This window comes from Pan troglodytes, chromosome 20 (assembly GCF_028858775.2).
Source record: "Pan troglodytes isolate AG18354 chromosome 20, NHGRI_mPanTro3-v2.0_pri, whole genome shotgun sequence".
Lineage (NCBI taxonomy): Eukaryota > Metazoa > Chordata > Mammalia > Primates > Hominidae > Pan > Pan troglodytes.
This window is the reverse complement of record NC_072418.2, coordinates 55,130,155-55,155,672: the sequence shown is the minus strand read 5'-3', so window position 1 is coordinate 55,155,672 and position 25,518 is coordinate 55,130,155. Positions and strand designations below refer to the sequence as shown.

The window sequence follows — 25,518 nt, the reverse complement described above, 5'->3', positions numbered from 1 at the left end:
GTGCAATGAGACCTGTATCTGTAACTATAAAAGGAACGTAAGATATTATCATGAAGAAAATCAGAGTCTTTCCTAACCAAGATGGCAGGAGCTTCCAGAGGAAGCATTCAGTGTTGTCCTAGAGTTGACTGCATTTTGTGATGTCTGAACACCAACGCCTTTTACACCTCTGCACTCCCTCTTCCTATTCTGCCCATCTGGCCAACTGAAAAATCCTCAGTGCCCACTCCTTTGGCACCAGCTGAAAGTTCAAACCACAAGTGGGCACCCCTGCCCAAGCCCTATCCCTTAACAATCATCATACCCCAAGCCAGTCACCTATGCCGATTCCCTAGTCATATTTGGACCAACTGGGGAAGTCTACCCTGCTCTCCCCAGAAAGCCTCATTATGGAGTAAACATTTTGAGATCACATTAGTGAATGGCATCATCATTCTCAATATCCAAACCAAACTTCAGGTGGATGTCAAAGCAGTTCCAGAAGAATGATCACAAGTTCAAATTACCAAAAAGGTTATAAGGGTGAAAATGTGAAGTTTCTAGTTAATCTACCAAAGCAAAACGAAATTCCCAATCTGTGTGTTCATCCTCAAGAGAACATTTCTGAACATTAATATTTTTTCAAATTATGTCACGGAGTGCTACGAGGTCAACAGCAAGATTGTTACAATATTTTCATCCTGAAGTCCACACTTTGTCCTATTTTCCATATTACTGTATCTGTATTTTTGCTTCCTGAAAATGAAGGTGCCTGCCATGGGTCTTACTTGGCACACAAGAAAAAGGCACACAGAAACATAATACAGTGCATGTTTATCAACAGTGATGAACATTGAGGGCATATGATGATGAAGCTGCACTGTTATGTGATTTTCACTTTACCCACAAAAGCATCTTAGGGCAGAGTAGAGAGGTAGGCCAAGTGTGGTGGCTCATGCCTATAATCCCAGCACTTTGGGAGGCTGAAGTGGGCAGATCACCTGAGGTCAGGAGTTCGAGACCAGCCTCACCAATATGGAGAAACCCTGTCTCTACTAAAAATACAAAATTAGCTGGGCATGGTGGCACATGCATGTAATCCCAGCTACTCGGGAGGCTGAGGCAGGAGAATCACTTGAACCTGGAAGGCGGAGGTTGCGGTGAGCCGAGATCACACCATTGCACTCCAGCCTGGGAAACAAAAGCGAAACTCCATCTCAAAACAAAACAAAACAAACAAAAAACAAAAACAAAGAGTAGAGAGAATAACTTAAGTACTAAGTATTATTACCCAAAATCATACTTACCCAAGTGTATATACCCAAAAGTGCATGTCATTTCATTTCACACACAAAATTGTTGTGGATGCTTCAACCTTAAAAATCCTGGCCAGGCGCCGTGGCTCATGCCTGTAATCTTAGCACTTCGGGAACCCGAGGCAGCTGGATCACCTGAGGTCAGGACTTCGAGACCGGCCTGGCCAACATGGTGAAACCCCATCTCTACTAAAAATACAAAAAAATTAGCCGGGTATGGTGGTGCATGCCTGTAATCCAGCTACTTGGGAGGTGTAGACAGGAGAATCACTTGAACCCGGGAGGCAGAGGATGCAGTGAGCCAAGATCGTGCCATTGCACTTCAGCCTGAGTGACAGAGCAAAACTTCATCTCAAAAAAAAAAAAAGGAATACTATGCAGCCATAAAAAGGATGAGTTCATGTCCTTTGCAGGGACATTGATGAAGCTGGAAACCATCATTCTCAGCAAACTATCACAGTGACAGAAGACCAAACACCCCATGTTCTCACTCATAGGTGGGAATTGAACAATGAGAACACCTGGACACAAGGCGGGGAACATCACACACCGGGGCCTGTCGGGGGGTGGGGGGCTGGCAGAGGGATAACATTAGGAGAAATATCTAACGTAAATGACGAGTTGATGGGTGCAGCAAACGAATATGGCACATGTATACCTATGTAACAAACCTGCATGTTGTGCACATGTACACTAGAACTTTAAGTATAATTTTAAAAATAAATAAAAATAATTTAAAAATCCTAATGGTGCCTTATTATTGTCTGCTATAAAGTATCCTCCTGAGACGAGATAAAACAATATTGGTAGAAAGAAGGTGAATCATTCACACTTTGGAAAATTTCAACTTTATTGTTCCAAGCATGAGAAAATCCAACAGTTGCAAATTATGCCAGCCGTTAAATGTGAATCCTACTCAAGAACATGTTCCATTGGTAGTTTTGATTAAACTCTCTACTCTGATTTAACTGTTCTCTCTTCCATTTGAAAAATCAGAGTACTTTTTAATCAGTCTTTGCTAAACAGCAGCTATTGCTATTCAATGGAGACGGTGGCCACCATTTCCCCTGCATCGTCTCTACTACGTAATCAGTCCCTAATGACCTCTCTTCCCATAAAAATCCCTGTGTCCTAAAGTCATGGCGTGCTCTATTTCATGGTCATTTGTAGAGCACAGCAGCACTGTGCCTGTCAGGAAAAGAGTGTGCTAACTGCAATAAGCATGATGACTGCCATCACGGTTTTGTTATTCTCTGTCCACCTCCATGGTCTCTAAATCAGACAATCTTTAATCTGAAAAGGCAGTGTCCTTATTCCTCCAGGAAATTGGATAGAAACGCTCCTCATCTAATGTCAGCCCTGTCATCTTACTGAGTCTTTCCCAGACCACAGTGAAAGGCCTGTAGGGAAGGCACATGAAGAAATTTCAAAGTTCAGGTTGAAGTCATAAAAACTAGCCTTTTTTTTTCTTTTGAGACAGGGTCTCGCTCTGTCACCCAAGCTGGAGTACAAATGGCAAGATCAGAGCTCACTGCTCAAACTCTCAAACTCCTGGGCTTGAGCAATCCTCTTGCCTCGGCCTCTTGAGTAGCTGGAACTACGGACACATGCCAAGGGCCTGGCTTACTTTTTTTATTTTGTAGGGATGGGCCTTGCTACGTTGCCCATACTGATCTTGATCTCCAGGCGTCAAGTGACCCTCCTGTCTTGGCTTTCTATTGTGCTGAGATTATAGGCATGAACCACTGCCCCTGGCCTTTCAAACCCAAATAATTTTTTTTTTTTGAGACGGAGTCTCGCTCTGTCACCCAGGTTGGAGTGCAGTGGCGCGATCTCAGCTCACTGCAACAACCTCTGCCTCCCGGGTTCAAGCCATTCTCCTGCCTCAGCCTCCCGAGTAGCTGGGACTACAGGCATGTGCCACCACGCCTGGCTAATTTTTTTGTATTTATAGTAGATATGGTGTTTCACCATATTGGCCAGGCTGGTCTCAAACTCCTGACCTTGTGATCCACCTGCCTCAACCTCCCAAAGTGCTAGGATTACAGGCGTGAGCCACCGCGCCCGGCCAATTACATTTTTAATAACCCGAATATTACAGATCATTTCCACGTGTCCTTGCACCCTTTATACACATCATATCATTAGGTTCAACATATTTTGACTTGTTGGCCTTGGCACACACAATCCATTTGTGTGGTTTCACCAAAGATGAATGTTTCGATGTCTAGTGATTTGGTAGGTCTCGATACAGCCCGTGCCACATATAGTACATTTAAATGATTTCTTTCTAGTATAGACTCTCGGATGTTGATTACTGCTAGAACTTATGATAGAGTTTGCCAAACTCAGTTTGTAAGGACTCTCTCATGAACACTTCTCTGATGCTGTACAAACCATGAACTGTGCCTAAAGACCTTACCACACACATGGCATTTGTAAGGTTTCTCTCCAGTATGGATTCTCTGATGATTTGCAAGGTGTGAATTCTGAGTGAAGACTTTGCCACACTCATTACATTTGTAAGGTTTCTCTCCAGTGTGAATTTTCTGATGTCGTGCAAGATGTGAAACTTGAGTGAAGACTTTGCCACATTCATGACATTTATAAGGTTTCTCTCCATTATGATTTCTCTGATGAACTGTTAGGGAGAACTTGTGCCTAAAAGCCTTGTCACATTCTTTACATTTGTAAGGTTTCTCTCCAGTGTGGATTAACAGATGGGTGGTGAGGCTTGAATGCCCACTAAATTCTTTGCCACATTTATTACATTTGTAAAGTTTCTCTCCTGTATGAATTCTCCAGTGTTGTGCTAGGTATGAACTGCTACTATAAACCTTGCCACATTTGTTACATTTATGAGGTTTCTCTCTAGTATGAATTTTCTGATGTCGTACAAGGTATGTAATTCGACTGAAGACCTTGCCACACTCATTACATTTGTAAGGACTCTCTCCAGTATGCACTTTCTCGTGTCGTGCAAGGTATGCAATTCGATTGAAGAGCTTGCCACACTCTTTACATTTGTAAGGTTTCTCTCCTGTACGAATTCTCCAATGTTCTGCGAGGCCTGACTTGTCCCTGACGGTTTTACCACATTCATGACATCTGTTAGGTTTATCTGCAGTGTGGATTACTTGATGATTAGGAAGGCTTGAAGACACTCTGAAGACTTTGCCCTGCTCATTACATTCGTAAGGTTTTCTCCTAATGTGTGCTTTCTGTTCTTGTGACAGCAATGGAAAATCAACAAAATCATTCCTATGTTTATTAAATATCTGGGTTTTGACCCCAGAGTAAATTCTTTGAAGTGGCAAAACTGAAGAACTGTGGCTGATGAACTTTTGAACTTGATTACATTCATAAATCTTCCCTTCACCTTGAAATATCTCCAGTTCTGGCAGAGGTAAGTGAAAGGTTAATCCAAGTTGACTTGTAATAGGCTTGTTTCCTGCTTTGCTTCTCACTGCACAGCTCCTCCCTAGGAAAGCAAGTAAAGAGTATAATTTGAACCCATGGTTCTGGCATGTTTTTTGCATTTTTTTTTGAGTTGGAGTCTGGCTTTGCCACCCAGGCTGGAGTGCAGTGGCACGATCTCGGATCACTGCAAGCTCCGCCTCCCAGGTTCCCGCCATTCTCCTGCCTCAGCCTCCCGAGTAGCTGGGACTACAGGCGTCCGCCACCACGCCCAGCTAATTTTTTTGTATTTTTAGTAGAGACGGGGTTTCACTGTGTTAGCCAGGATGGTCTCGATCTCCTGACCTCGTGATCCGCCCGCCGTGGCCTCCCAAAGTGCTGGGATTATAGGCGTGAGCCACCGCGCCCGGACTCTGGCATGTATAGACCCTGATGGAGGAAGTGGAATCTGCCTCATCTGATTCAGACACTGGAAGAAATATCAGCATAGTATCACACTGGCAGTGGAGAAAACCCAAAAGGGAGGGTGATGCAATGGAGCAATGGGGAATCTGCAGGACTCAGGAGGATTACAGGTGAGTTTGAGAGGGATTATGAGTAGAGAAATACAACAGAAATTGAAAGCTTCTAAGAAAAAGCAGGATGAGCCTCTTAGGGAAAATAAGACACTTATGAGCAGCTGCATAGGCCAGGTGTGGTGGCTGTAATCCCAGCACTTTGGGAGGGCGAGGTGGGCGGATCACTTGAGGTCAGGAGTTCGAGACCAGCCTGGCCAAAATGGTGAAACCCCGTCTCCACCCAAAAATACAAAAATTAGCCGGGTATGGTGGTGTGTGCCTGTAATCCCAGCTACTCAGGAGGCTGAGGCCGGAGAACTGCTTGAACCCGGCAGGCAGAGGTTGCAGTGAGCTGAGACTGTGCCATTGCACTCTAGCCTGAGTGACAGAATGAGAATCCGTTTCAAAAAAAAAAAAAAAAAACCACATGCGGTGGCTCACGCCTGTAATCCCAGCACTTTGGGAGGTCAAGGTGGGTGGATCATGAGGTGAGGAGCTCAAGACCAGCCTGATCAACATGGTGAAACCCTATCTCTACTAAAAATAAAAAAATAAAAAAAATTAGCCGGGTGTGGTGGCGTGCGCCTGTAATCCCAGCTACTCAGGAGGCTGAGGCAGAAGAAGAATCACTTGAACCCGGGAGGCAGAGGTTGCAGTGAGCCGAGATCGTGCCACTGCACTCCAGCCTGGGTGACAGAGCGAGGCTCTATCTCAAAATAAATAAATAAAAGTAAATAAATAAAAATAAAATAAAAGGAAAATTAGAAAATATCTTGATATAAAGGAAAATGTAAATATAACACAGCAAAACTCATGAAATGCAATAAAAATAGTGCTGGAAGGGATATTGTAATGATGTATGCATACATGAAAAAAAAAATGGCTGGGTGTGGTGGCTCACACCTGTAATCCCAGCACTTTGGGAGGCTGAGGTGGGAGGATCTCTTGAAGCCAGGAGTTGCAGACCAGCCTAGGCAACAAAGTGAGACCCCCTATCTCTAAACAAAATAAATAAAATAAAATAAAATAAATTATTGTTTTAATTAGTGAGGCACAGTGTCGTGTGCTTGTAGTCCCAAATACGCAGGAGGCTAAAGTGAGATCATCACTGGATTCCAGGATCTATGATCATGCTGCTGCACTCCAGCCTAAGTGACACAGTGAGACCCTATCTCTTAAAAACTAAATAACTAAACTACAATGAAATAACGTATAAACAACCTAACTTTATATCTCAATAAAGAAAAAAATGAACACGACCAGGCACGGTGGCTTACGCCTGTAATCCCAGCACTTTGGGAGGCCGAGGCGGCTGGATTGCCTGAGCTCAGGAGTTCGCGACCAGCCTGGGCAACAAGGTGAAGCCCCGTCTCTACTAAAATTCAAAAAATTAGCTGGACGTGGTGGCGTGTGCTCACAGTCCCAGCTACTTGGGAGGCTGAGGCAGGAGAATTGCTTGAACCCGGGAGGCGGAAGTTGCAGTGAGCCGAGATCACACCACTGTACTCCAGCCTGGGCGACAGAGCAGGACTCCATCTCAAAAAAAAAAAGAAAAAGAAAAAAATGAACACTAAGACAGCAGAAAGAAAAAATAAAGGTTAGAAAACAAAGAAAACAGCAGAGAAGCACTAGAGAAAGTCAGGAAAGTAAGAGTTCACTCTTTGGGTAAGACTGACAAAGCCTTACCTAAACTAGAAAAAAGAAACATGAAGCATACGACCGAAATAACTACAATTAGAAAGGTAAAAGAGGACATTACAAACAAGTCTACACAAATAAAAATGGAAATTAAATGAGACTCAACAATTATATAACAAAAAATATGTTAACCAAGAAAAAAATGGATAAATTTGTAGATAGACACCACTTACCAAGACTTAACAATGAAGTAGAAAATCTAAACACACCAGTAACAAATAAGAAGACTGAATCAGTTATTAAATACCTACCAACTAAAACAGCAATGGACCAGATGACCTCAGTGTAAAATTCTATCAAATATTGAAAAAAGATTTAACACCAATCCTCAAAATCTGCCGTAAGGTTGAGGAGGTGAACCACTTCTACACTCATTCAATGAGGCCGGTGTTACCTTGAAAGCAGAGGCAAAGGCCCTAAAGAAAACAGCAGAGCAGGCTGGGCGCAGTGGCTCATGCCTGTAATCCCAGCACTTTGGGAGGCCAAGGCGGGCAGATCACGAGGTCAAGAGTTCAAGACCAGCCTGACCAACACAGTGAAACCCCGTCTCTACTAAAAATACAAAAATTAGCTAGGCGTAGTGGCACGCACCTGTAAGCTACTTGAGAGGCTGGGGCAGGAGAATCGCTTGAACCCGGGAGGCGGAGGTTGCAGTGAGCCGAGATCACACCACTGCATTCCAGCCTGGGCGACAGGGCGAGACTCCGTCTCAAAAAAAAAAAAAGAAAACTGCAGAGCAGGCCGGGCACGGTGGCTCACACCTGTAATCCCAGCACTTTGGGAGGCTGAGGCAGGCAGATCACCTGAGGTCAGGAGTTCGAGACCAGCTTGGCCAACATAGTGAAACACTGTCTCTATTAAAATATAGAAGTTATCCGGGCATGGTGGCAGGTGCCTGTAGTCTCAGCTACTTGGGAGGCTGAGGGAGGAGAAGCACTTGAGCCCAGTAGGCAGAGGCTGCAGTGGGCCGAGATCACGCCACTGCACTCCACCTTGGGCCACAGTGAGACTCCATCTTAAAACAAAACAAAACAAAACTGCAGAGCAATATTCCTGATTAATCTAATACAAAAATCCTCAACAAAATGGTAGCAAAATAAATTCAGCAGCATATTAAAATGGATCACACCTCATGACCAAGCAGGATTTATTTCAGGAATGCAAGAAGGATGCAACTTTGGAACATTAGTCTATGTAATACCCCACAATAACAGAATAAAGAAAAAGAAATCCATGCAATAATCTCAGCTGATGCAGAAAAACATTTGAAAAACCTCAGCAATTATGATAAAAACACTCGCCAGGCACGGTGGCTCATGCCTGTAATCCTAACACTTTGGAAGGCCAAAGCAGGAGGATCGCTTGAGCTCAGGAATTCCAGACCAGCCTGGCTAACACAGCGAAACTCCACCTCTACAAAAAATACAAAAATCAGCCAGGCATGTGGTTGAGGTGAGAGGATTGTTTGAGCCTGGGAGGTGGAGGCTGCAGTGAGCCAAGGTCAAGATCACGACAGCATGAGACACCCCCCCAAAAGAAAAAGAAAAAAAAAAAAACAACACTCAACACACTAGGACTACGAGGAACTTACTTAACATAATAGAGTCCATATATAAAAAGCCGAAAGGTAACATCATACTCAATAGAAAGAATGAAGGCTTTTCCTTTATAATTAGGGGGGGAGAAAGCCCAGTTGGATTCTTTCTTTCTTTTTTTTTTTTTTTAATTGAGCTCTTCCGGGATCCAGGTCTTTCTTGACTCTCTGGTCTTACATCATTTAAATGCAGTGGTACCCACTTGTGCTTATTAGCTCTCTTTCATTGATTACTGACTGGGTGCACATCCATTATTTCTATTCAGAATCCCTCCCTTGGTATCCAGGGAGGACACGTTCCAGGCTCCTCTGTGTGGTGTTATGATACACATATACCTTGGTTTTTGTCCACAGTTCCTGGCTCATAACTCCCATAGCCCTTGCTACAGTCTTTGGGTATAATGTTGGGTTAGACCTTCTCTGCAGACCTTAAGAAAAATAACCTCTCCAACCTTCTCCTCCTCTCCTTTCACCTGCCCTAAGGCAGGACTCTAACTTTCCCCCTACCTTTCTGATTGCGGGTCTTAAGACCTCCCCAGAGAGGGTCCTGCTGTATACCCTGGGGGAAGGAATGCTGATGTCACAAAGCTTCCATGAAAACCCAAGAGGACTGGGTTTCAAGAGCTTCAGGATGTCTGAACACATGGCGGCTTCCTGGAGAGTGGCACGCCCAGGGAGGGCTTGGAAGCTCCACAGTCCTTCCCCCATACCTGTCCCACACGTCTCTTCATCTGTACCCTTGCAATATCCTTCATAATAAACCGGTAAACCTGAGTGTTTCTGTGACTTCTGTGAGCTGCTCCAGCAAACTAATTGGGCCCAAAGATGGGACTGTGGAAACCTCAACTGGAAGCCAGTTGGTCAGAAGTTTGGAGACCCAGACTTACAACTGGTGGGAAGTGGGGCAAGTCTTGGAGACTGAGCCCTAAACCTGTGGGACCTGGCCCTATCTCCAGATACAGTGTTGGAAGTGAGTTGGAGGACACCCAGCTGCTGTCTGCTGCTTGGTGTATGGGGAAAAACCCCCACACCTTTGGTCAGAGAAGTCTTCTTCTGTGTTGATAATTGTCGTGGTGGTGTGAGAGCAGAGGAAAAACATGGTTTGCGAGTTTTGTGCTAAAAAACCCTGAGATACCAAAATGTGTGATGCTCAAGTCCCTTACTATTGGCCTTCATATCCATGGTTTCTTATCTGCAGATATAGAAAGCCCAGAAAGACCAGGCCATGGTTAGAAGCATAGAATTGTCAGCACCAACCACCATCCTCCAGGAAGGGTACAGGGGCTGGAGACTGAGTTAATACCAATCATGCCTAAGTAATGAAGCCTCCATAAAAGTTCCTGAGAGCTTCCACATGCTGAACACGTGCGGTGGGCCTGGAGGGCGGCACACCCAGTGAATCTTCCCACGTGCCTCACCTTGTGAATCTCCTCATCTGGCTGTCCATCTGTATCCTTGGAAACATCCTTCCTCATGAACCAATGAACATAACGAAGTGTTTCACTGAGTTCTGTAAGCAACCCTAGCAAAGTAACCAAACAGAAGAAGGGGGTCGAGGGAACCCTGACTTGTGGCTGGTTGGTCAGATGGAAAGGTGACAACCCGCTACTGGCAACTGGTGGCTTAGGTGGGGGACAGGCTTGGGAACTCAACCCTTAGCCTGTGGGATGTGACTCTAACTCAGGTAGATAGTGTCACCAATGAATTGCAGGAAACCCCAAAACTGGTTGTTGGTGGGGAGAAATCTCCACACATTTTGGTGACCAGAAATGAAGCATTCTGTGCCAAGTGGCATGTGAGAGTAGGAAAACACTGACTTTTTCCCACCTCAAACAGACCTGAACAGGCAAAGAGGGCTTGAAACAGCTCCATGCAGTTTCCAGGACCCAGATGCAAAAGACAGCAGCCTGTGTTTTCCCGTCTCCCCATCAGGTCTTACCAGTACAGGAAATGGGCAGATCATGAATAGGTCAAGGAGGCAGGTCTATGCAGACCTCAGCTCTGATGTATAAGGACAGAGAACTGAGCATCAGATAAAATCCCATACAGGAAGAGACCACGGGGGAAAGGGACTCCTTTGAACCAGCGCTCTCTGTGACCCTCAGAATCAAGGACTAAAGAGTTGACAGAAGCCACATGACAGGGTATTGTCCATCATGATAAAAGCCTTTGCTTTTGCCTCTGTTTGGGCTGCAGTAACAATGCAGGGCAAAAACATAAAACCATTACACATCTAAACGACAGCGTGGGCTGGGTGCGGTGGCTGACACCATAATCCCAGCACTTTGGGAGGCCGAGGCGGGCGGATCACGAGGTCAAGAGATTGAGACCATCCTGGCTAACAAGGTGAAACCTCGTCTGTACTAAAAATACAAAAATTAGCTGGGCGTGGTGGCGCACGCCTGTAATCCCAGCTACTTGGGAGGTTGAGGCAGGGGACTCACTTGTACCCGGGAGGCGGAGGTTGCAGTGAGCTGAGATCACGCCATTGCACTCCAGCCTGGAGACAGAGCAAGACTCCATCTCAAAATAAATAAATGAATAAATAAATACATACATACATAAAGGACATGGTGACAGGTGGGGGTAAAGAAAGATTTCTCTTAAGAACTCACAGGATTTAAACTCTTATTTCTCCACACAATTCTCCCACTTAGAGTTTCCCAAACACGATTTAATAGTGTGGCTCTGGTAGGCAAGGGGCACATGCCTATAATCACATCACTTTGGGAGGCCAAAGCAGGAGGACTGTTGAAGCCCAGGAGTTCAAGGCTGCAGTGAGCTGTGATGGCCACTGCACTCCAGTGTGGGGGACAGAGACTGTCTCAAAAAAAAAAAAAAAAAAAGTGTGGCTTTCACTCTGTCCATCTGAGCTTACCTGTGTTGATATCTTTGATACCTTCCCACCTTTCTGGATTTTTTGCTACTTTCATTTCATTCTCCACAGCCCAGGGCTCTGTCCTTTGCTTCATCATGGAGATAATACTCAGGTCAGGAAGACAGATTCCTGTTTATAAAACAAAGAATCAAGATGTGCTGTGATGTCTCCAAAATCCAAGCCCTCTGTTTAGGCAGCAGAGATGATATTAAAAATTAATCCTTTATGCCAGTTAGAATGGCGATCATGAAAAAGTCAGCAAGCAACAGATGCTGGAGACAATGTGGAGAAACAGGAACACTTTTACACTGTTGGTGGGAGTGTAAATTAGTTCAACCATGTGGAAGACAGTGCGGCGATTCCTCAAGGATCTAGAACCAGAAATACCATTTGACCCAGCAATCCCATTACTGGGTATATACTCAAAGGATTATAAGTCATTCTACTATAAATAAATAAAAAAACGAATCAAGAATTCAAGAAAAACATTTCACAAATTCACCCACAGACTGTCTCCTTCTGAATGCTTAAGGAACCCTGTAATAATTGGACATCAAACTCTCTTCCAAGAACTACAGAATCAAAAGCACAGGGGTAGAAAACAGGGAACTGGATATTTTAAAAGTTTGTCATAAGGTTTTATGCACACTTAAGCCCAGGTACCACCCAAAGGTGTATCATGAAAGGATATAGAATGTCTGAAGAAAGGGGGGCATTTCAAGTCCAGAAAGCATACGGGAGCTTTTCATTTCTGAGTCAACAGGGTTTCTTTTTTTTTTGAAACAGAGTCTTGCTCTGTTACCCAGGTTGGAGTGCAGTGGCATGATCTCGGCTCACTGCAACCTCTGCCTCCTGGGTGCAAGCGATTCTTCTTGCCTCAGCCTCCCGTGTAGCTGAGATTACAGGCATGCACCGCGACACCTGGCTAATTTTTGTATTTTTAGTACAGATGGGGTTTTATCATTTTGGTCAGGTTGGTCTCAAACTCCTGACCTCAAGCAATCCACCCACCTCGGCCTCCCAAAGTGCTGGGATTACAGGCATGAGCCACCGTGCCCAGCCACGTCAACAGGGTTTCAGTCTCAGTCAAGCAATGCAGGGGCTCCCAAGAGGCACACAAGGGAAAATGCAGAGATACTAAGGGCAGACCCCAACTTCTGGAGGGGCATTATCCTTACCCAGAGAGACCAGGTTCCTGTAGTTCTCCAACATCACATCCCTGTACAAAGCCTTCTGCACAGGGTCCAGGCATTTCCACTCCTCCTGAGAGAATTCTATGGCCACGTCCCTGAATGTCAAGTGTCCCTAAAATAAAAGATGTATTTGACCAACAGGGTATGGAGAGAGTAATTATGTTCACACGAAATGAGAAGAGGGTTGTAAGGACTGAGTCAACTGAAGTGCTGACGTGAACATTCTGACATATCCACATTAAGGTATTTTTGAGCTAGTTATGTGTCTGTGATTGAGTTTTATTATACTTTTCCATAAAAAGTTATGATATTCTTTAAACTAGTGTAGATTTTTCATTCAATATCTACCTGAGCTAGCATACGAGTGTCTCTGAAGACGCCAACCACTTGTATTCTAGCTCAGGTACACAATGAATATCACTTGGTGTGTCGAACATAATACCTAACACTTCTATAGAATTGTGGGTTAATTTTGTGTCTGGGAATTAAGATCAAACCTAAAGAATCAAGCAGTTAAGTAACAGATCAGCATCAACAGTAAACTGACAATTACCTAACTGAGTAAAGTTAAGTTCATGGACAAAAATCTCAATCTGCATAAAAGGTCATTCTATATGCATACACACGTATCCTCCTCATAATACATTACTATTCTTACTGCCATTAACTCATTAACGTGACAGTGTAGAACACATTTTTTTTATTGACAGAGTCTCAGTCTGTCACCCAGGCTGGAGTGCAGTGGCACAATCTCGGCTCACTGCAACCTCCGCCTCCTGGGTTCAAGTAATTCTCCTGCCTCAGCCTCCCGAGCAGCTAGCATTACGGGCACGCGCCACCATACCTGGCTAATTTTTGTATTTTCAGTAGAGACAAGGTTTCACCATGTTGCTCAGGCTGGTCTTGAACTCCTGACCTCATGCGAGCCACCTACCTCGGCCTCCCAAAATGCTGGGATTACAGGCGTGAGCCACCGCACCCGGCCCAATAGTGTAGAACACTTATAAGATCATGGAAAGTATTTCAGATGTAATTTCAACTGTTCAAAATATAATTTTTTTTTTTGAGATGGAGTTTTGCTCTTGTTGCCCAGGCTCAAGTGCAATGGTGCGATCTCGGTTCACCACAACCTCTGCCTCCCAGGTTCAAGGGATTCTCCTGCCTCAGCCTCCCGAGTAGCTGAGATTACAGGTATGTGCCACCACACCCAGCTAATTTTGTATTTTTAGTACAAATGGCCTTTCTCCATTGGTCAGGCTGGTCTCGAACTCCTGACCTCAGGTGATCCACCCGCCTAGGCCTCCCAAAGTGTTGGGATTACAGGCGTGAGCCAACACGCACGGCCAAAAGTGTTGGCTCACGCCTGTAATCCCAGCACTTTGGGAGGCCGAGGCAGGTGGATCATGGGGTCAGGAGACCAAGACCATCCTGGCCAACATGGTGAAACCTGTCTCTACTAAAAATATAATAATTAGCTGGGTGTGGCGGTGCATGCCTGTAGTCCCAGCTACTCGGGAGGCTGAGGCAGAAGAACCGCTTGAACCCAGGAGGCGGAGGCTGCAGTGAGCTGAGATCACGCCACTGCACTCCAGCCTGGGCGACAGAGCAAGACTCAGTTTCAAAAAAATGAAAAATAAAATTTAAATTTAAATTTAAAAATTCTTATAAAATGATGTTGTAGCTTAACTATAGGCTTGCTTATCCATGCACTCATGCAAACACATCACATGTACACACTTACACACACTTAGCTTATAAAGTAATACACATATACAATTTACACATCAGATGAAATAAGGAGTTGTCTGTCAATGACCTATTTTTTAGATGATATTTGTCATCTTTTTTAAAAAAAATTCTTAGAGACTGGGTCTTGCTATGTTGTCCAGGTTGGGGTACAGTGAGTAATCATAGCACAGTACAGCCTTGAACTCCTGATCTCAAATGATCCTCCCTCCTCACCCTCCCAAGAAACTGGGGCTAACGGTGCACATACTGCCTGGCAGTCATTATTATTTTTGCTAATGTGTATTTCAGCATCTTTGCAATAATAAAAATGTATAAATAGTACTCAGTTTAGTTTATAAACATTATTGTATATTAAGCTATTTTTAAAAAGTAGACCAGCTGGGAGCGGTGGCTCACGCCTGTAATCCCAACACTTTGGGAGGCTGAGGCGGGCGGATCACCTGAGGTGAGGAGTTCGAGACCAGCCTGGCCAACATGGTGAAACCCCGTCTCTGCTAAAAATGCAAAAATTAGCTAGGCGTGGTGGCGGGCACCTGTAATCCAAGCTACTCGGGAGGCTGAGGTAGAACTGTTTGAACCCAGGAGATGCAGGTTGCACTGAGCCGAGATCACACCACTGCACTCCAGCCTAGGCAAAAGAGTGAGACTCCGTCTCAAAAAAAAAAAAAAAAAAAAAAGAAAAGGTAAATCATGAAAAAAAACATAGAAACTTGAACTCCAGTCACAAATACCTATTTTCAAATATATAAATATAATATGTTTTAAAATTTATGTGAGGTCTTACTATGTTGCCCAGGGTAGTTTCAAACTCAAGAGATCCTACCATCTCAGCCTCCCAAGAAGCTCAAATTATAGGCTTATACTACTGCACTAACCCATTGCTTTGTCCATTAAAATTTATTCTCTAGTGAGAATTACAAACCACTGCTCAAAGAAATCAGAGAAGACACAAACAGAAAAACATCCCATGCTCACGGATAAGAAGAATCAATATAATTAAAATGACCATACTGCCCAAAGAATTTACAGATTGAAGGCTAATCCTAATGACATTCTTTGCAGAACTAGAAAAAACTATTTTAAAATTCATATGCAATCAAAAAAGAGCCTAAATAGCCAAGGCAATCCTGAGCAAAAAGAACAAAGCTGGAGGCATCAAGTTATCCAACTTCAAACTATACCACAAGGCTACAGTAACCAAAACAACATGGTACTGGTACAAAAACAGGCACAAAGACCAATGGAACAGAATAGTCAGCCCAGAAATAAGGCCGTGCATCTACAACCAACTGATCTTTGACAAAGCTGACAAAAACAAGCAATGGGGAAAAGACTCCCTATTTCATAAACGGTGCTGGATAATCAGCTAGCCACATGCAGAAGATTGAAGCTGGACCCCTTCCTTACACCATATACAAAAATCAACTCAAGATGGATTAAAGACTTCAGTGTAAAACCCAAAACTATAAAAACCTTGGAAGACAACTTAGGCAATACCATCCTGGACACAGGAATGGGCAAAGATTTCATGACAAAGACACCAAAAGCAATCATAACAAAAACAACAATTGACAAGTGATATCCAATTAACTTTAAGAGCTTCTGCACAGCAAAAGAAACTATCAACGGAGTGAGCAGACAACCTACAGAATGGGAGAAAATTTTTGCAAACTATGCATCTAACAAAGGTCTAATATCCAGCATCTACAAGGAACTTAAACAAATTTACAAGAGAAAAATAACCCCATTAAAAAGTGGGCAAAGGGCCAGGTGCGGTGGCTCATGCCTATAATCCCAGCACTTTGGGAGGCTGAGGCAGTTGGATCACCTGACGTCAGAAGTTCCGAGACCAGCCTGGCCACCATGGTGAAGCTCCGTCTCTACTGAAAATACAACAATTAGCTGAGTGTGCTGGCAGGGGCCTGTAGCCCCAGCTACTCGGGAGGCTGAGGCAGGAGAATCGCTTGAACCCAGGAGGCAGAGGTTGCGGTGAACTGAGATCACACCATTGCACTCCAGCCTGGGCGACAACAGCGAAATTCCATCTCAAACAAACAAACAAAAAAAGTGGGCAAGGGACATGAAGAGACACCTCTCAAAAGTAGACATACATGTAGCCAACAAGCATATGGAAAAAAAGCTCAGTATCACTGATCATTGGAGAAATGCAAATCAAAACCACAATGAGATACCATCTCATCAGTCAGAATGGCTATTACTAAAAGTCAGAAAAGGCCCGGCGTGATGGCTCACGCCTGTAATCCCAACACTTTGGGAGGCTGAGGTGGGTGGAGATGGTGAAACCCCATCTCTACCAAAAATTCAAAAAATTGCCGGGCATGGTGGTACATGTTTGTGGTCCCAGCTACTCAAGAGGCTGAGGTGGGAGGATTGCTTGAGCCTGGGAGGTAGAGGTTGCAGTGAGCCAAGATTGCACCACTGTATGCCAGCCTGGACGACAGAGCGAGACTCTTGTCTCCAAAAAAAAAAAAAAAAAAAAAAAAGGCCGAAAAGATTTCCTGAATTTTTATTGCAGAATTTACCAGGTACTTGTGCACATTAATACGTGATTTCTGTGGGCAGCTTCTCTAATCCTGGTCCACAGAGAGCTGACAGTGCATCCAGATGTGGCCCCTGAACAATCCCTGCTGCCCAACAGCACTGACACCACGGGGCCCTCACCCCCGTCTCCATCCATGTCTGGGTGTGAGCCCTTCCCAGGACCATGCCCAGTGCAGCCTCTTCCCAAGTTCATGTCACTGGGTCACAAGAGATGGAATCTAAGCGAGATGAGAGGGACTGAAGGAAGGCATGGGTGAGTGCGAGCAAACCTGTCAGGCAGGACGCTTCAGACTCAGAGAAGATTCTCAACTCCAGCACCCGGCATTTCAGGAAGAAATAAGAAACAGAACAATCTACTGAGAATATCACTTTACCTGAGTAAGTGGCATCCCTGACTCCTCTGCATTCCTCTTCTGGGCTTCTCCTTCACATAACATGACTTTTTTTTTTTTTTTTTTTGAGATGGAGTCTCGCTCTGTCGCCCAGGCTGGAGTGCCGTGGCCCGATCTCGGCTCACTGCAAGCTCCGCCTCCCGGGTTCACGCCATTCTCCTGCCTCAGCCTCCTGAGTAGCTGGGACTACAGGCGCCCGCCAACACACCCAGGTAATTTTTTGTATTTTTAGTAGAGATGGGGTTTCACTGTGTTAGCCAGGATGGTCTCGATCTCCTGACCTCGTGATCCGCCCGTCTCGGCCTCCCAAAGTGCTGGGATTACAGGCATGAGCCACCGCGCCCAGCCAACATGACTCTTTAGAAGTCAATCCTGAATGTCAAAAATATGCTGTTTAGGATTTAGAATCAACATACTTTCTTCCTGTGCCACAACCACACACGCAGGGAAGACCTCACCCTGTGGAAATACGGTCCTCTGCTGCCCACTGCATCAGAGTTGATGCCGGGACAAGAAACTCCTACAGGAAGAACAAGTGAGTTTTTGGCCCCTTTCTTCAGAACCCGCTCCCCTCCTGGAGAAGCCCACACACACGCCGCAGCAGTGGGGAGCCGGGCTGGACTAGCTCCCCTTCAGGGCGCAGACCTGGCTCTGACCAAACCCCACGCAGAGCACAGCCCCCCTCACCTCTTTGTGAATCAGAGGCTGAACTCAGCCTTCAGAAACGACACGGCTTCGGTGCTCAATGCTGGATACAGAATACAGTAAAATCCCTTTATCCAAGGGGATACGTTGCAAAACCCTGAGTGAATGAAACTTGGAACAGTATTGAACCCTATTTACTCCACTTAAAGGATGCCTGTGACAGATTCTCACTGACATATCCAAATTGCCAACATCAATGCTCATGTGCTTGGGGGGCATGTTAAGTAAAATAAGGATCACTTAAACAAAACCAATGAGATACCACAAAATTGGATCTGATCAAAAAGACTACTATTAAAAACAAAACAAAACAAAAAAGAAGACTATTAACAGATTGATGGGCAGACAGAGTATACAGTGCGTGGGGTCTGTATCCATGGATTCAACCAATTACAGACTTAAATAATTTAAAAAAGACAAAAGGAAGCAATATACCAATATAAAACAGCAATATAATAAAAATAATACAAGAAAACAACCCAGTATAACAAGTATTTACATAGCATTTATATTTAATTAGGTATTACAAGTAATCAGATGTTTACAGTATATGGGAGGATGCAGAGGATGTGCATAGGTTATATGCAAATACAGTCACGCATTGCTTAATAACAGGGACATGTTCTGAGAAACGCATTTTCAGACCATTTCATTACAGAGGGAACTCACGCAAACCAAGATAGCATAGCCTACTACACATCTGGTATATATAATACAGCCTACTGCTAAAAACCTGTAGGGCATGCTATGTCCTGAATACTATAGTCAACTGTAACAATGGTAAGTACTCGTAAGTCAAAACATATCTAAATATAGAAAAGGTACAGTAAGGCCAGGCACAGCGGCTCATGCCTCTAATCCCAACACTTTGGGAGACCAAGGCAGGTGGATCATCTGAGGTTGGGAGTTCGAGACCAGCCTGGCTAACATGGGGAAACCCCGTCTCTACTAAAAACACAAAAATTAGCCAGGCATGATAGTGGGTGCCTGTAATCCCAGCTACTCGGGAGGCTGAGGCAGGAGAATCACTTGAACCCAGGAGGCGGAGGTTGCAGTGAGCCAGGATTACACCACGGCACTGCACTCCAGCCTGGGTGACAGAGTGAGATTCTGTCTCCAAAAAAAAAAAAGAAAAAAAGAAAAAAAAATACAGTAGTCATATGGTATAAGAGTTTAAAAAATGGTACACTTGTCTAGGGCACTTACCATGAATGGAGCTTGGAGGACTGGAAATTGCTGTGGGTGAGTGAGTGAGTGATGAATGAATGTGAAGGTCTAGGACATGACTGTACACTACTACAGGCTTTATAAACACTGCACATTTAGGCTGCACTAACTTCACAAAAAATACTTTTTTCTTCCTTAATAAACTAAGCTTACTTATTGCAACTGTTTTACTGTATAAACTTTTAAATTTAACTTTTTGATTCTTTTGCAATAACAGCTTAAAACACAAACATGTTGTACAGCTATACAAAAATATTTTATCTTTTTACCTTAATTCTCTAAACTTTTTCTTGTTTTTAATTTTTTTTTAACCTTTTTAAACATTTTTGTCAACAACTAAGACACAAACACACACATCAGCCTAGGCCTGCCCAGGGTCAGGACCATCAGTGTCACTGTCTTCCAGTGCCACATCTTCTCCCACCAGAAAGTCCTCCTATGGTAACAATGGTTTCTCCCAGACGCCTCCTGAAGGACCTGCCTGAGGCTCTTCTAGAGGCATCACTCCTTTCAGAAATACGTCCATGGTGGTTTGCTTGCTTTGTTTCTTTTGTCTTCCTAAATGTTCTTATGAGCAGATAATGCATCATGGACGCTCCTTTCTATTAATGAAAATCTTTAGGTGTTGGTGCCTATGTTTTCAAACCTTTTAAGGAGCTTGTCAAGGTCTGCAAAAGCTTCTGCTATATCTTTAACTGTGAATTGCCTTGAGAGTACTTTCTTTTTCTCCTTCAGTTTCCTATTGGCTCATTCTTTTTTTTTTTTTTTTTTTTTGAGATGGAGTCTCACTCTGTCGCTCAGGCTGGAGTGCAGTGGCATGATCTTGGCTCACTGCAACCTCCACCTCCTGGGTTCAAGTGATTCTCCTACCTTAGCTTCCCAAGTAGCTGGGACCACAGGCATGTGCCACCATTCCTGACACTACTGACCTCAAGTGATCCACCTGCCTCGGCCTCCCAAAGTGCAGGGATTATAGATGTGAGCCACCGTGCCCAGCCAGTTCCCTATTCTCTTGCCTCTTCTTCAGCTACATGTTCCTGTATCAGTTCCAATGACTCCTCATTAACCCATTGCTCATGAACCACCTCTAAGACATTCTCAATGTCATCCTCCTCCACATCCAGGTTAAAGCTGTTTGATAACGCACTAGGTTCGTTTCCGCCAGCATCACCACAAATACAAGGAATGCACTGCACTATGATGTCATGACTGCTCTGAGGTAGCCAGGCAACAGGAATTTTTCAGCTCCAGTGTAATCTTATGGAACCACCATCACAGGTGTGGGCTGCTGTTGACCGAAATGTCCTTATGTGGCATGTGACTGTATTATGCAATTTTATATAAGGGTCTTGAAGATCATCTGATTTGGGTAGTCTTGGGGGGATCTTGGAAGCAAATCCTATGTGATACCGAGGGATGACTATATAGGGGGACATACAGGACAAAGAGATGATTCAAGTCCTGGACAAAACAAAGTGGGACAGTGAGAGATTGTATCATCCTACTCAGAAGGGTGAGAAATTGAAAACTTGTGAATTCTTCATTTCTGGAACTTTCCACGTAATACCTTGGACTGTGGTTGACCATGAGTAACTGGAACCTCAAAAAGTACACTGGCAGATAAGGAGAAACTACTGTAGAATCAACTTCAAATATTAAGGCTGGGCCCAACCTGAGTACGTGAATGGGAATCTCAGGTAAGAGGCTAAGGGCACAAGACGTGTATCTGCACTCCAATGTGAAACCAGGGGTGAGCTCCACTCAGACGGGGCAAGCCCAGCACACCCCCACCTTCTGGCTCTGCTCTACCCTTGGGTCTTGTTACCAGGATTTACGTAGTGGACAGCAAAAGAGCAGAAAGAAACATCCAGAGCAGGCAATGTGGACCACAGTAGGGGTAAGGGTGTAGCTGGAGTGTTAAATGTAGGGTGGAGAGGAACACAGAACCCTCCATGAAGAAGGTAATATCAGAACAAAGACCTGGGGAAGAAAAGGTGTTTGCACCTGCAGCTGACAGGCTAGAGATGTCCAGGCAGAGGGACAGCCCGGGTGGAAGCCCTGAGGCAGGAGCAACCCTGGCCCCAGGAAAGAGGTCTGTGTGGCTGCAGCAGAGGGAACGAGGGGGACACAGGGAGGAGATGAGCTCAGAGAGGTCCTGGGATGCAGATCACACAGGGATGAGGCCACCAACATTTCTCTCCCATACCTCCAAAGAATTTCAGAAACAACAAATTTCCTCATCTGTTTTAGTAAATATGTAATTATTTATGTTATAAATTAATGTACTTACAGGCTGGGCATGGTGGCTCATGCCTGTAATCCCAGCACTTTGGGAGGCCAAGGCAGGCAGATCACAAGGTCAAGAGATCGAGACCATCCTGGCCAGCATGATGAAACCCCATCTCTACTAAAAATGCAAACAATTAGTTGGGCGTGGTGGTGCACGCCTGTAGTCCCAGCTACTTGGGAGGCTGAGACAGGAGAATTGCTTGAACCTGGGAAGCGGAGGTTATGGTGAGCCAAGATCGCACCACTGCACTCCAGCCTGGTGACACAGCAAGACTCCGTCTTGAAAAAAATATATATTAATGTATTTACAATGTAACATCTTACATATTTTGAACATATGACAAGTTCAGCTAAGCCCCAGGAAGTACAGGGTCACCCTCATCTGAGATGTGCAGGACTGCAGGGGAATGCATTTGGGGGAGTTCAGAAAGTGGCACATACGAAGGTGGAGATGCCTGTTAGATGTCCCAGCAAAGAAGTGAGGGGACAACTGAACACAGGTTTCTAGACCTCAGGGCAGAGGTCTGCAGGGCACATGGAGACAGGTAGATGGGGTTCAAAGCCATGAGATGAGATGATAAGGAAGGGTAGTGTGTGTGAAAAGAGATGAGAAGAGTTTTGAGATCCAAGCCTATTCAACATAGGGAAACCCAGTCTGTACTAAAAAATAAAAAAATTACTCAGGTGTGGTGGTATGCACCTAGAGTCCCAGCTACTTGGGAGGCTGAGGCAGGAGGACCTCCTGAGCCCAGGAGTTCAAGGCTGCAGGGAGCTATGATTGCACCACTGCACTCCAGTCTGGGTGACAGACTGAGACCGTGTCTTAAAAACAAAAACAAAAATGAAAAAGACCTAAATCATGGGACACTCCCACATTCAGAGAAGACAGCTTCAGGAGACACCAGCAGAGGAAACTGGTAACACAAAAATCTGAAACAAAGTAATTAAACTTAGAGATGTCTTCAAAGCTAAGAAAAAAGAACAGGGAATGATCAGCTGTGCAACATGTTGCTAAGACGAAAAGATGAGGATAGGAAATTCAAAATTGGACTTCGAAACACAGAGATCACTGGTGCCTCTGGGAAAAAAGGATCAAAGGAATGGTGGAGGTGAAAGCTTAATTGGAAGGGGGTAAATCAAGAACTGGAGGCAAGACTGAAGACAAATATAAACAAGATTTTAGTGTACTGTGTTCTCAAATGGAGCGTTGAAGAGGGGTACTCACTACAGGGAGAGATGTAATTAATAGAATATTTTTTGTTTTAATCATGGAGGAGTGGCAAGAAAATAAAGGCTTCATCTGTGCTTTTTTTTTTTTTTTTTTTTTTTTTTTTTTGAGACAGAGTCTCACTCTTGTCACCCAGGCTGGAGTGCGGTGGCGTGATCTCAGCTCACTACAACCTCCATCTCGGCTCACTGCAACCTCCACCTCCCGGGTTCAAGTGATTCTCCTGCCTCAGCCTCCGGAGTAACTGGGAATACAGGTACGTGTCACCACACCCAGCTAATTTTTGTATTTTTAGTAGACATGGGGTTTCACCGTGCTGGCCAGGCTGGTCTGGAACTCCTGGCCATAAGTGATCCACCCGCCTTGGCCTCCCAAAGTGCTGGGATTACAGGCGTGAGCCACCGCACCCAGCCAGTGTGTCTGTGTGTGTTTTAATGGACAATACCTCCATGTGGGTGCACTAACCAAAGTAATCCCTTGAAGTAAATATTGGTGATGCCAGAGGAAGGATGTCACACTGTCCTGAGACTGTGAGTAGGGCTGGCACCTGGTGCACTATCGCAGAGTCAGCAACAGCCAGGGGGAGGGACAGACCACTCCCAGTTACTACTGAGTAGAGATCACAGGCCCTGAGACAGGTGGGTGGGCCGGTTGGAGATCTCTTCCCTTTACTGGTTGAGATGGAAATGTGCACGAGTTTTTCCGCATACTGACCAGTTCTCTGGCACACTCCCAGCTGGATGACCCACAATTTATCTCAATTTTGATAGTATCCACCTGGAGATAGAATCAGATCCCAGTTAAGGACTCAGTCCCACAAGACTGCCCCTCACCTCAGATATGGATAAAATTAACGGTTTCCAAAACACACTCCTCTGTTTTGATTTGCTAGGATGGCTCTTCCATCTGTATCCTTTGTAATAACCTTTATAACTGATAGTAAACCTAAGTAAAATTTTCTCTGAGTTCTGGGAACCATTCCAGCAAATTAATAAAATGTGAGGAGGCCGGGCAAGGTGGCTCAAGCCTGTTATCCCAGCACTATGGGAGGCCGAGGTGGGCAGATCACCTGAGGTCTCAGGAGTTCACGACCAGTCAGGCCAACACGGTGAAACCCTGTCTCTACTAAAAATACAAAATTAGCCAGGCGAGCTGGCGGGCGCCTGTAATCCCAGCTACTCGGGTGGCTGAGGCAGGAGAATCGCTTGAACTCAGGAGGCTAAGGTTGCAGTGAGCCGAGATTTTGAGCCCCTCTCCTCTCCCGCAGTTTCTCCCTTCTTCCCTCTATTCCTTCTTTTCCACTTCATCTGCTCCATCTTGCAATTTTTTTCCTCTTGTTGCTCTTTCTCTCCAATCTTTTGATTGTCTCCAATCTCCATATATTTCTGCCTCTTTCTTCTCCCATCTGTGCTCCTCCTGTTAAATTCCCTCTTCTCTGTCACGCCCCCTTGTCCCTACTGTCTGGCAACCCCAGATCTCTGGGGTGGTTCTCCCTTTGCCCTCCTTGTCACCGGCTGCCCCCTCTTGCTGTGCCAGCACCACGCTGCTCGGTCTGCCCTGGCTCCAAATCCCTCCTCCTCTCCCCAACTTTGTCTGAGGAGCCTCCCGCTTTGCTGCCCCTCTCCCTACCTTGCTGTCCTTCATCTGTCTAGAAACAGAACTTTTCTCTACATTCCTCGAGTTGCTTTTCTCTCCCTGCTACTTCCTGGGGTGCTTCTTTCACTTTGCAAATCTCTCACCCTCCCTCTGCGTTGCCATCTTGTTTTGGATCTTCCTCATTATTTTCTCTCTAAATTTTTCTGTTTCCTCTACCTCGCTCTCCATCTCTCTTTCACTTCACATTCACAGGGAGGGGACTGGAATAAAATACCCACCTCCTCAAGAGCACAGTTTCCAATGGGAGGAATTTGGGACGGAAGAACACTGGGTGCCCTGAGATAGGTCCCGGCCACCTCCCCCAACACAGGATCCGGAGAAGCCGTGACTGCGAAAAGGCCTGGGGACAGAAGGGAACGGCCCAAGGAGGACTAGGGCGGCAGGCAGATCAGGGGTGGGGTCTGCAGAATCCCCAGACCAGGCAGAGGACGCGGCCCCTCCCGAATGGCGGCTGCGGCGCTGCGCCCCAGGGACCGACAAGGACAAGGCTTGGGACCCGGAGGGCGTGGATCCGCCTCGCAGGTGGGGACTTTACGTGGCGCGGGGCTGGCGGAGGGGTCACTGAAGGGTTTTAAGCAGGAAAACGGCGCGAAAGCAGCTGCCTACGCGGCCCTACGGCAGAACGACCGGAGACACAACCAGCCCTAGGGCAATTTTAACACTCTGACGGGACGCATGAATTTACTCGGGGTGGAGAGAGCGGTGCGGGGATTTCAAGGTCTGTACCGCCCCCCACATCCCGGGTACAGAAGCGTGAGGGCACCGCTAAGCGAACACTTAATCTAAACAAAGGAAAACTCACGCGCCGCAGTTGCGCCATATCTCCACGCCATCCACTTCCGGGTCTGCAGGCGGCTGCGCGCGAACGGAGAGGCCGGACCGGGGCGTGGCCAGCGACGTGGTGGGCGGGGCCTGAATGCTTATTGGACGGGGCCTGCGCTTCCCTCCTCCTATCTCTGGGCGTGTCTCGGTTTTCCGCGTTTTGCAAGCCACACTTGCCAGTTAGGCTGGAGTCGCTCCACGGTTTGTGACCTGGGATCTCACTAGGAGGGTCAACGTCTGTTGTTTGGATCCAGGA

The 25,518-nt window shown here is 45.4% G+C and overlaps 1 protein-coding gene and 1 non-coding gene across 5 annotated transcripts; both read right to left on the bottom strand.

Moving 5' to 3' along the window:
• Positions 1-2,127: 2,127 nt before the first annotated feature.
• ZNF766 (zinc finger protein 766) lies at positions 2,128-25,508 on the bottom strand. 4 transcript variants are annotated; one of them, XM_024351952.3, is made up of 4 exons: positions 25,243-25,508; positions 12,618-12,744; positions 11,440-11,568; positions 2,128-4,776 (listed from the first exon to the last, which is right to left on the bottom strand). In XM_024351952.3, the coding sequence occupies exons 1-4, from the start codon at positions 25,258-25,260 to the stop codon at positions 3,644-3,646; spliced, it is 1,407 nt and encodes a 468-aa protein (XP_024207720.2). In that variant the 5' UTR covers positions 25,261-25,508; the 3' UTR covers positions 2,128-3,643. The 4 variants fall into 4 exon arrangements, with proteins under 4 accessions (XP_024207720.2, XP_054528689.1, XP_009434459.3 ...); XM_054672714.2 differs by lacking the exon at positions 25,243-25,508 and adding an exon at positions 20,197-20,447; XM_009436184.5 differs by lacking the exon at positions 25,243-25,508 and adding an exon at positions 17,318-17,395.
• Positions 12,962-13,057, bottom strand: MIR643 (microRNA mir-643). Its single transcript, NR_035964.1, is given in 1 exon segment — positions 12,962-13,057. It is a non-coding gene; the product is annotated as a microRNA mir-643 (primary transcript).
• Positions 25,509-25,518: the final 10 nt, after the last annotated feature.

Coding starts and splice junctions, on each gene's coding strand:
- ZNF766 (XM_009436184.5), bottom strand. CDS start 17,380: ATGTTATGTGAAGGAGAAGCCCAGAAGAGGAATGCAGAGGAGTCAGGG. Junction 11,569..12,617: donor CAGGAACCTGGTCTCTCTGG/GTAAGGATAATG, acceptor TTTTATAAACAG/GAATCTGTCTTCCTGACCTG. Junction 4,777..11,439: donor TATCAAAGATATCAACACAG/GTAAGCTCAGAT, acceptor TTGCTTTCCTAG/GGAGGAGCTGTGCAGTGAGA.